Source organism: Mustelus asterias, chromosome 9 (genome assembly GCF_964213995.1).
Source record: "Mustelus asterias chromosome 9, sMusAst1.hap1.1, whole genome shotgun sequence".
Classification (NCBI taxonomy): domain Eukaryota; kingdom Metazoa; phylum Chordata; class Chondrichthyes; order Carcharhiniformes; family Triakidae; genus Mustelus; species Mustelus asterias.
In genome coordinates, this window is record NC_135809.1 from 79,694,747 (window position 1) to 79,706,700 (window position 11,954).

At 43.1% G+C, this 11,954-nt stretch overlaps 1 protein-coding gene across 1 annotated transcript in view; it reads left to right on the forward strand.

Moving 5' to 3' along the window:
- Nucleotides 1-10,179, forward strand: part of traf6 (TNF receptor-associated factor 6) — a 60,521-nt gene extending 50,342 nt beyond the window's left edge. Inside the window, exon 8 of the mRNA XM_078220416.1 lies at nt 6,837-10,179. Within this exon, the coding sequence (XP_078076542.1) occupies nt 6,837-7,775 (939 nt within the window). The 3' untranslated portion in view covers nt 7,776-10,179. The remainder of the gene's footprint in view (nt 1-6,836) is intronic.
- The last annotated feature ends 1,775 nt before the right edge of the window (nt 10,180-11,954 follow it).

The following is an 11,954-nucleotide window of genomic DNA, read 5'->3' on the forward strand; positions in this document are numbered from 1 at the left end:
TTTCCTTATAAGACAACCCCTTCATCTCAGGAATCAACTTAGTGAACCACCTTTGATTTGATTTATTATTGTCACATGTATTAGCATACAGTCAAAAGTATTGTTTCTTGCGTGCTGTACAGACAAAGCATACTGTTCATAGAAAAGGAAACGAGAAAGTGCAGAATGTAGTGTTACAGTCACAGCTAGGGTGAAGAGAAAGATCAACTTAATGCAAGGTAGGTCCATTCAAAAGTCTGACGGCAGCAGGGAAGAAGCTGTGATGAGTCGGTTGATACGTGACCTCAGACTTTTATATCTTTTTCCTGATGGAAGAAGGTGGAAGAGAGAATGTCCAGGGTGCGTGAGGTCCTTAATTATGCTGGCTGCTTTGCTGAGGTAGCAGGAAGTGGATGGGAGGCTGGTTTGCGTGATCGATTGGACTACATTCACAACCTTTTGTAGTTTCTTGCGGTCTTGGGCAGAGGAGGAGCCATACCAAGCTGTGATACAATCAGTTCTGTGAACTGCCTCTAATACAAGTACATCCCTCCTTAAATAAGGATTCTGAAACTGTATGCAGTTGTCTAGGTGTCGTCTCACCAATGCCCTGTGCAGTTAAAGCAACATGTCTTGCGTTTGTACACCATTCCTCTGCGATCAAAGCCAACACTTAATTTGCCTGCCTGATTACTTGCTGTAGCTGCATGTGAGAACTTCCCAGATCTCTCTGTACTGCAGCATTCTACAGTCTGTCTCAATTCTAAATAATATTCCACTTTTGTAATCCTCCCACCAAAATGGTCAACCTCACATTTTCTCCATCTGCCAAATCTTTGCTTACTCACTTAACCTATCAATATCCCTTTGTATATCTGTATCCTCCTACCTTTGTATCATCATCAAATTTGACTACAATACACTAGATCCCTTTATCCAAGACATTAATATAGATTATAAATAGTTGAGATCCCAGCATTGATCTCTGGCACTCCACTAGTTGCAGTTTGCCATCCTGAAAATGACCCATTTATCCCAACTCTGTTTCCTGTTAGTCTTCCATCCTCACTAATATATTACCCCCAACACCATGAGCTCTTGTATAAATAAAAGCAAAATACTGCGGATGCTGGAAATCTGCAATAAAAACAGAAAATACTGGAAAATCTCAGCAGGTCTGGCAGCATCTGTGGAGAGGCCGAGTTTGTGTTTCGGGTCCAGTAGGACTCTTCTGAACTTCATGAGCTCTTTAGTTATCCTTTATGTGACACCCCATCAGATGTCTTTTGGAAATCCAACTATATTGCATCTACTGATTCCCCTTTTTAAGCAATCCTGTTGTTACATCCTCAAACAACATTGATACATTTGTCAAACACTATTTCCCTTTCACAAAACCATGTTAACTCTGCTTGATTCTATGCTCCTAGTTCCTTAATAGTGGATTCAAGTATTTTCCCAATGATGGGTACTAGGCTAACTGGCTCACAGTTTCCTGCTTTCTGTCTCTTCTCCATCTTGAATCGTGGTTTTACATTTGCCGTTTTCCATTCCGCTGGGATGTTTCCAGAATCTAGGAAATTTTGGAAGATTTAAACCAATTTATCCACTATCTCTGTAGCCACTTCCTTTTTAAGGTTCTAGGATGCAGGACAACAGTCCATCAGACTTGTCAACCTTTAGTCCCCTTAGTTTTTCTAGTACTTTTTCTCTAGCGATAGTGATTATTTTAAGTTCTTCCCTTTTGTACCTTGATTTTCTACTATTATTTTTAGTATCTTCCATCTACTGTAATCCTGATAGTACCCCTGGGTACCAGTTACATGTACGAGTGACACAATGGTTAGCATTGCCTCCTCACAACGCCAGAGACCTGGGTTCAATTCTGGTCTTGGGTAACTGTGGAGTTTGCAAGATATCCGCAAGTCTGCGTGGGTTTCTCTGGGTGCTCTGGTTTCTACCCAGAGTCCAAAGATGTGCAGGTTAGTTGCATTGGCCATTGTACCTTAGTGTCCCAAGATGTATAGGTTCGGTGGATTGGCCTGTGGTAAAATCTGTGGGGTCGTGGGGATCGAGCATGAAGAGGGTCTAGGTGAGATACTCTCAGTGTATCAGTCAGAGTAGGTGCAGACTTGGTGGGCTGAATGACTACCTTCTGCACTGTAGGGATTCTACTCCTGATCATTGTACATTCCTGAGTAATGATTACTCCTGATAATTGTACATCATGTATCTGTCCAGAGTAATGATTACTCCAAATTGGTGCATCTGTATAGAATAATTATACATCTGCACACCAGCAAAGTAATGAGAGTTCTATCTCGGTGTACTGGCACAGAATAATAATTACACTTTGTAGTTATTCTGCATGAATACATAGTTATATAGTAAACTACTCCTTGATAATTGAATGTCCATGTACTAGCACAGAGTAGTGATTAACCCTGATGGGGGATTTCCATATAATCAGTTCCTCCCTTAATGTCAACAATGGGGTGTTCTTCAGCTGCAGAGCAAGAACTGCTCCTGGTTATCTGCTCATGTACAGTTTAAAATTGCTGCTGCTAAGTGAGTTTGTATGCCATTAGAGGGTGAGGATCATTCCTAATGCTGCACCCTAATGCCAGTATCGGTCACTGCTGACAATGGGATACATGTGTACTAGATAAGAATGGTTGAGGTTGCAGTTCGACAAACTTATCTTAACGCTAACATTCATTTGGTTCAAATCTGAAGTGGTGTGACCAAACGGGATTACAGCAAGGGTAGGAAAGGAGAATTGAGTTGCTTTATAGAAGGTGCTGATGGAACTTTGCTAAGGCGATATATTCTAATCCCTTATCCAATTTCAATCTTTCTGTCATTCTGGCTCAATTTCTACTTCAGCAGCTGTAAGTAGTAACATGAAGCGTCAGTATAACCTCATTGACTTCTATCAAGTGCAGGATCAAAAACTACACTTGATCTTAGCCAAAAGGCCGAGAGTGTTCAAGCACCATAATGATGCTGTGGAAAATACAATTCTCACACTCAGGTGGTTAAAGCACATTGTTGAAACTGAACACAAAAGTAAAATGGGTAAGAGGGCCAATCCATGGCTTACAAAGGAAATTAGAGAGAGTATCCGATCTAAGGAAGAAGCGTACAGATTGGTCAAGAAAAATAGTATGTCTGAAGATTGGGAGCAGTTTAGAATTCAGCAAAGAAGAACCAAGAGATTGATTAAGAAGGGAAAAATACAGTATGAAAGTAAGCTTGCAGGGAACATAAAGGCTGACACTAAGAGTTTCTATAGATACGTGAAGAGAGAGATTGGTGAAGACAAATGTAGGTCCACTACAGACAAATGGGGGAATGTATAATAGGGGGCAAAGAAATGGCCGAGTAACTGAATGCATACTTTGGTTCTGTCTTCACAAAAGAGGACACAAATCAAATGCCAGAAATGTTGGAGAATGCAAGATTTAGTGAGAAGAACTGAGGGAGATCAATATTAGTAGAGTAATGGTGCTGGGAAAGTTGATGGGATTGAAGGTGGATAAATCCCCAGGGATCTATAATTTACATCCCAGAATACTTAAGGAAGTGGTTCTAGAAATTGTGGATGCATTGGTGGTCATCTTCCAGGATTCTATAGACTCTGGAACAGTCCCTGCAGATTGGAGGATAGCAAATGTCACTCCAATATTCAAAAAGGGCGGTAGAGAGAAAACAGGGAATTATAGACCATTAAGCTTGACATCAGTAGTGGGGAAAATTCTCAAATCCATTATCAAGGACTTTATAGCAGAGCATTCACAAAGCAGTGGCAGGATCAGACAGTCAGCATGGATTTATGAAGGGGAAATCATGCTTGACAAATCTGTTGGAATTCTTTGAAGATGTAACTAGTAGAGTTGACAAGGGGGAACCAGTCTATATGGTATATTTGGAATTTCAGAAAGTGTTTGACAAAGTCCCGCACAAGAGATTATCGTGCAAGATTAAAGCGCATGGATTTGGGGGAAGTATATTGAGATGGATAGAAAACTGGTTGGCAGAGAAGAAACAAAGAGTAGGAATTAATGGGTGCTTTTCAAATTGGCAGGCAGTAACTAGTGGGGTGCCACAGGGATTCGCAATATATATTAATGATTTGGATGAGGGAACAAAATGTAACATCTCAAAGTTTGCAGATGATACCAAGTTGGGTGGGAGGGAGAACTGTGACGAGGATGCAGAGATCCTTCAGAATGATCTGGACAGGTTGGGTGAGTGGGCTAATCAATGGCAGATGCAGCATAATTTGGTTAAATGTCAGGTTATTCACTTTGGAAGCAAAAACAAAAAGGCAGATTACTACCTGAATGGCTGTAAATTGGGAGAGGGGAGTGTGCAGCGAGACCTGGGTGTCCTTGTGCACCAGTCACTGAAGGTAAACATGCAGGTGCAGCAGGCGGTAAAGAAGGCAAATGGCATGTTGGCCTTCATTGCGAGAAGTTTCGAGTACAGGAGCAGGGATGTGTTGTTGCAATTATACAGAGCCTTGGTGAGGCCACACCTAGAATATTGTATGCAGTTTTGGTTTCCTTTTCTGAGGAAGGATGTTCTTGCCCTCGAGGGGGTGCAGCGAAGGTTTACCAGGCTGATTCCGGAGATGGCGGGTCTGATGTATGAGGAGACATTGACTAGGTTAGGATTGTTTTCGCTGGAGTTCAGACGAATGAGAGGGGGAATCTCATAGAGACCTATAAAATTCTAACAGGACTAGACAGGGTAGATGCAGGGAGGATATTCCCAATGGTTGGGGAGTCCAGAACCAGGGGGTCACAGTCTGAGGATTCAGGGTAGACCATTTAGGACGGAGGTGAGGAGACATTTCTTCACACAAAGAATGGTGAGCCTGTGGAATTCATTACCACAGAAAGTAGTTGATGTCAAAACATTGAATGTATTCAAGAGGCAGCTGGATATAGCACTTGGGGCAAATGGGATCAAAGGTTATGGGGAAAAAGCAGGATTAGACTATTGAGTTGGATGAACAGCCATGATTGTAATGAATGGCGGAGCAGGTTCAAAGGGCCAAATGGCCTCCTCCTGCTCTTATCTTCTATGTTTCTATTGCATATTCTCAACAACCCTCTAGGTGAAAGCATTTCCTCTAACTCCCTCACTGGCGTGATTGGTAAACCTGGCAGTGTCAATGAATGAGACAGCTGGTGGTGGGGAGGCAAGAAATCCTTGCATTTGCCAGGACTGTATAGTAACAAACAGTGCAGATAGCTGGAGGGGTCTTTCATGTTCCTCTGCTTGCAGCCACATATAGTAGCATTGTTGGGTACCGCCAATGCAGTTTATAAAATAGATTTACCTTGCTGCCTTAGACCCCCGAGAGAGTGAAATGTGATTTTACCCAACTTCAATCTTTTTAATTCCTAACCTGGGATGAGTGTTTATCGTCCTGGCACTTTCCAATTAACTTAGTTTAATAAACAGACTGGCTGTTCCTTTTTAAAAGCAATCATTTTGTACCCTTGACTTTGTTACTTTCTGTTCTTGCTGTGACTCAGTCACAATGCTCACACTTCAGGGAGGAGGTTTAAAATGTATAGAAAGCTACAAAGGGGCATAATCCTAAAATTAGAGTTAGATTGTTCAGGAGTAATGTCAGGAAGCACTTATTCACACAAATGGCAGTAGGAATCTGGAACACCCCTCCGGAAAGCTGTTGTAACTGGGGTTCAATTAGAAATGTTTGATTATTTTGTTAAGGGTATCCGGGTAGATGGGGTTGAGGTACAAATCAGCCATGTTACAACCGGCTTGAAGGGCTGAATGGCCTCCTACTGCTCCTGTCATGAAGGCCTGTGCAGTGAGTAGTGAGCATTGAGGCATCTTCTGAAAATTGGTGAGTCTTGAGTGTTAGCAGCACTCTCTTGTTCTCCCTCTCCCACCCATTCTTGGGTAAGTCCTGTAAAGCATCTTACCCAGGCCCTATCCCCGTAACCCCACGTATTTACCCTGATAATCCCCCTACATCTCTTTCCACTTCCATCAAAGACCCCTCAAACTGAAACATACATCAAGCTCTCTTTCCTCTTTCAGAAGCTTAGTAATCTCTGCATTTTCAGCATTTTGTTTTTTAAGATTTCTAGTGCTTGCAGTCTTTCTCTTTAACTCTATTCTGACAATCACATTTAGAGGACCAGAACCCAGGTTCAATTCTGGCCTCGGGTCACTGTCTCTGTAGATTTTGCACATTCTCCCCGTGTTTGCATGGGTTTCCTCCAGGTTCTCCGGTTTCCCCTCTCAGTTCGAAGATGTGCAGGTTAGGTTGATTGGCCATGCTAAATTGCTTCTTATTGTCCCAAGATGTGTTGGGGAATTAGCAGGGCAAATAAATATGTGGAGTTATGGGGATATGGCTTGGGTAAGATGCTCTGTCAGAGATTCAGTGCAGATTCGATGGGCTGAATGGCCTCCTTCTGCACTGTAGAATTCTGTGATTCAAAGTTGCATTCTAAACTTTGATGATCTCACTAGCCCTAAAAGCCACTGAGTCTCCATTTCTCCAATCCTGGCTTCTTGAGAATCCTTACTTCTCCACACCTCCCAGTCCCAACTATTAGTCTTCAGCTCTAAGCTCCAAAATCCCCCCCTCTCCTCCCAAAGAAATAGACATACCAACTCTTTAACCAAGCTTTTGATTATCTCTCCTACTACCTCCAAATGCGCTTCATGTCAAATTTTGTCTGATAATTGCCCCTTGGAATAATTTTGCTATGTTAAAGGGCCATATATATGTAATTATTGCTTCCTTTATCAATAAAATTGATTAAATATGATGCATGCTAACATAAGTGCTTCAAATCATTCAGATGCAGAGAAATGACCTGGCGATGCACCTACAGGACTACACACAGGCCCACATGAGGATGATGGCCCAGACGCTTCGCAGTGTGAGCACGGGACTAAACTCTCAGGTGTCCTGCATCGACATGCTGAGTTCAGAGGTTGACTTCCAGCCAGCGACATTCCCAGGGCCGCTGCAGGCCTCACACATACAGTCATCACCGCCCCCACCACCTGGGACCTCAGCATCATGTGACTGCTCACCTCTAATCCAGAACCTGAAAGAGACAGTCCAGCAGCTGGAGGGGCGACTGGTCCGGCAGGATCACCAGATCCGTGAGCTCACTGCCAAAATGGAGACGCAGAGTGGTCAGGTGGGGGAGCTGAAGCGGGGTGTCCGTGCACTGGAGGAGCGCCTCGGTGAGCTGGAGGCCCAGCAAACCAATGGGATTTATATCTGGAAGGTGGAAAACTTCAGCGTCCACCTGCAGGCGCAGGCAGAAGACCAGCCTGTGGTACTTCACAGTCCCGGCTTCTATACTGGCAAGCCAGGCTACAAGTTGTGCCTCCGTCTGCACCTGCAGACACCCAGTGCCCAACGTTGCTCCAACTACATCTCACTCTTTGTGCACACCATGCAAGGCGAGTATGACAGCTACCTGCCCTGGCCCTTCCAGGGCACCATCCGGCTCTCTATCCTCGATCAGTCCGAGGGCCCCATCAAGCAGAACCACGAGGAGGTCATGGAAAGCAAGCCTGAACTGCTGGCCTTCCAGCGGCCATACCAGTCGCGCAACCCCAAGGGCTTCGGTTATGTCACCTTCCTACATCTCAAGGCACTCAGCCAGCGCACGTATGTGAAAGATGACATGCTGCTGGTCCGCTGTGAGGTCGTGACCAGATCAGATCTGAACTGGATGAGGAAGAATGACTTCCAGCCCCGCTCAGCAGAAGGCTATCTGTAACACTTAGCTGGTGCCGCAGTGCTGGTTAAGTGTGTAACTTTGTTCCCAGGGCAAGAGCCGGAGTCTATTACAATGCAACTGGTTAACAGTGTTACTTTACATGGAAGTAGGCGCCTCCTCCTTCTCAATCACTGTCTTCAAAAACAGAATAGCCCATTCCTCTGAGTGCTTGAAAATCACTGGTTACAGTGATCGGTAATAGGTTGGTAAATTTAAATTGACATTGCCAGCCATTTATTTGCACAATTTTATTTTCATACCTAGAATTGATCCAAAAAAATGATATTCCCTGTGTCAGTGTGATTAAGCTGGTTTATGTCTAATATACCTGACCCCACACATTTATTATATAATAAATTCAAATGTATATTTTTTTTACGCTAGTCAAGCTAAGGGACGTTGGTGCCAGGGAGGGGCTGAATATGCAGAATGTTTGTTTGCAGCTCACAGGTGTGTGCTGGTTTCAATGTGATTCACGAACTCCCACTCCACAAAATCAAGTCCATACTTCAGTTATCTTGCAAAGTGAACATTTCAAAAGCAGAAATCTTGCTTCCTTTTGCGGCCTCATCGGGTTGCAGTTCCAAATGCCAGAGGCTGGGCCTTTTTCCCCCACTTTGCCGAGGTTTAGTTCCTTCCTTCTCCTTTCACTGATTTGCTGCCCTCTTCTATTGAAAGTTTGTTTCCATGCTGGATGAGTCCGAGGAACGATGCTAAGTGCAGATTCTTCAGGTCTGAGCCAAGATGGCAAGTTGTTCATCCCTGTCCTTGCTTGATGGCCACATTTCCAGCAATGTTTGCTGAATGTGGTTTATTCTCTGCTCCCGACTCTTGATCCCAAGCGTGTCCTTTCCTCTCAATGCTGAAATTGGCTAACTTGGCATAAATCTGATGCGTATCTGGAATATAGGACCTTCCTTGCTCCAACATCAGAAGGATCAGCATTATTTAAAGAAGAACATGGGAGTTTTCCTAATGTCCTGACTCACTGTTGTCTATTAACGCCACACCGATCACAATAACTATACAATCTGTTTAATTTTATTGCTGTTTGGGGATCTTGCTATTCATAAATTGGCTGCCATGTTTCCCTGCAATATAAGCAGTGAGGGCATTGCAACACTTTGGGGATTGTAAGGACTTAAAAGGTGCTATGTAATGTCATGGTATCTTTTGGCTGTGTGCGAAGTGAAAGATGTTGCAGGTCCATGGGCAGCTTTGTTTCATTATAAATGTGCCTCATTGTGGCAAAGTAGCAGTGACTGTATATTTTGGCTTTCCCTGATTAAGATCATTACACTTATAAGAAATTCCACACCTTAACCATTCCTGTTAATTTTTTAGTATCCTCTGGCCTCCAATTTTTTGCTTCACTAAAAGCAACTTCTTTTGGCTACTTCGCATCCATCCCAGAATTAGAATCAGAAAAACAATCAGAACTCCTCCCCTTTGGCTTAGTCAGTGGGGAAAAAACCACCACCACGCAGTGCAATCTCCGCAGGTCGGTCGACCCCAGGTTGACACTCTGCTCTGTAGTGAATGAGTTGGGGCAGCGGGTGAGGTGAGCGCTGCTGGGTTGGGTTGCGGACAAATCATCAGCCATCTCTTCCATTGCGTCCTATTCTAAAGTAATTGAAGCTGGTGAGAACGTCTCAATGCTTTAGCTGGGATGACATTTACAGTTGAGTGACCTGTGTGATCTGCAACAAAAAGAGTAGCCCCTTGGCTGAAGTGGTCTAAAGCACTTGCCACTCATCAAATTATTGCATCAGTCAACATCAGTAGATTGTTAAAAGAAACAGCTGCTTATTGGATTTCTCAAATGCTTATTTGTGACAACAAATTAGATGAAGTGCATTGATTGACATACAGGGGATCTTGGTCATCATTTAGCCCGATTCCATAAATGATCATGTGTAGATTTAGCAGTTAATGATTTTGGCGATGGTGCTTAGAGGAGGAATGCTAGCTTGATCAATAGGAAGAGTCGCGGCAAGAGGAAACAAACAAAAATCAAAGCATTTGATTAAAAAATATGAAAACAATGAACATTATACTTTTGGATATTTTCTACTGTTTTGCCTCTAGTTTCACCCCATGTATTTTAGACTACTTTTGGATGAAGAACATTGGCTCAAATGCTACTCCAGACACTTCAACACATTCTGCATTCATCACTTCAGTCCGGCGCTGAGAAATTGCTGCACTTTCGGGGGTTGAAATGCTGAACCAAGGCCCAGCTGCATTGGCAGATCAAACTAAAAGGTCTCGGAGTTCTCCCAACATCCTGGCCAATATTTATCTCTGGACCAACAACATTTACAACCAGATTTATTTTCCATTTTTGTATGTGGGACTTTGTTCTAGACAAATTGGCTACTGTACTTGGGTATAATACAACAGTAACAACACTTAAGTACTTTCACTTTTTTCACAGTCATAATCCTTGGGCTTTTCATGTATTTCTGTCGATCTAGTTTTTGAACTTGGATGGTGTCATGGGCCTGCCTTGGTGGCTCAGAGTACACTAGTACTGGTTAAACTGCATTCAGAGAAAGTAGGTGTCTTCGTGGAGATTTTAAAAATTTTCTTAATTTTTAAAAATACCTGTTCACCTCCGGTGAGCATCGCTTATTTGGAATGAAGTAGTCTGTATGTGTTATCTGTACTGAGTTGTTCTCAATGAGGTCTTATGTTGCTGAAAAGTCAATGTCTATCTGCTAAGATATTATGGGCACTGAAGGCTCATGATGTCAGATTGGATTGTTGCTTTCTGAATAGCAAATATTTGGGTTTCAGATATCATTGCAACTGGGGAACTTTATGCAGCTGTATGTTGAGATAGATCTGGAGATGTTGATCTGTGACTCCCCTGATTTCCTGGAATCTTTTTCTTTCTTTTCTCTGTTCTTTCCATTTTTGCTCCCTCTCCTCGCTCTCTCTGTCCCTCTCTCTCTCTCCCTTTCTCTTCACAAATGCCTCTGCATTTGGCCACCTTGACTGCTCCTCTTGCTTCCTCTGATGGCTCATTGCCATGGAAAGAATCATAAAGGGAGTGGTGGGGATGGGGACAGGCACAGTGCTTGGAACTGTAGGAGAGTATGGAGAAGGCAGACCCACTGCTAAAGGCCGGAGGTGGATGTAATCATGTGTTGTATGTGGTTGTCTCACCCTGAGCGTTTGTGATGTTGGGCTCGAGTTCGGCTGGTATATGGATATTGATGGAGTGAAGTAGGCTTGACCATTAACTGTTACAAAGATCAAGAACCCCAGTGTTTGGAGGCAGATGTGGAGGAAGAACTGAAAGGTGGATAAGTTTTATTTTGGTCCTCCACTGTCTCCAAATAATAAAACTGCTTGAACAATATCCAATGTTGGATGAGCAGAAATTTCCAACTATTTGGAAGATCGAAGTAATTGACTTTGATCACTACCACAAATTCTGTTTGTGTCTTATATGTTTAACTATTCCAAAACAATCCTGGCCAGCCTGCCACTTTCCACCCTCCATAAACTTGAGGTCATCCAAAACTCCACCCATGTCCTAACTCATCCCAAGTCCTGTTCACCTATCACCCCTAACCTCAGTGAACACATTCACTCCCAGTTAAATAACACTTCAATTTTAAAAGTTTTGTACTCTGTCTAGTCAATTCTAACTGACCCTGCACTCGATGCATAGGTGTGTCTATTTTAACTGACCCAACAATACCAAAACAGCTCTTACCAAAGTCACATGAGCTGTCCTATGTGTCAGTAACAAAGTTAAATTAACCTTCTCAACCTGTGAGCACCCGTTGACATTTGAATCTTAGAATGGTTGCAGCCTTGATGGAGGCCATTTGGCTCCTTGTGTCCATGGCAGCTCTTTGCAAGAGCAATTTATATCTCATCACTTTCCTTCCTTTTTTCTGTAACCCTGCAAATCTGTCCTTTTCAGATAATGATCCAATTCTTTTTTGAAAACCATGATTGAATCTGCCTCTGCCACACTCTCAGGCAGGGACTTCCAGATTCTAACCACTCGTTGCATCAAGGTTTTTCCTCATTTCACTGTTATTACTTCTGCCAATCTCCTTAAATCTGTGCCCTCTGGTTCTCGATCCTTCCACCAATGGGAACAGTTTCTCCTTATTTGCTCTGTCCGGATCCCTTATGATTTTAAATACCTCTTTCAAG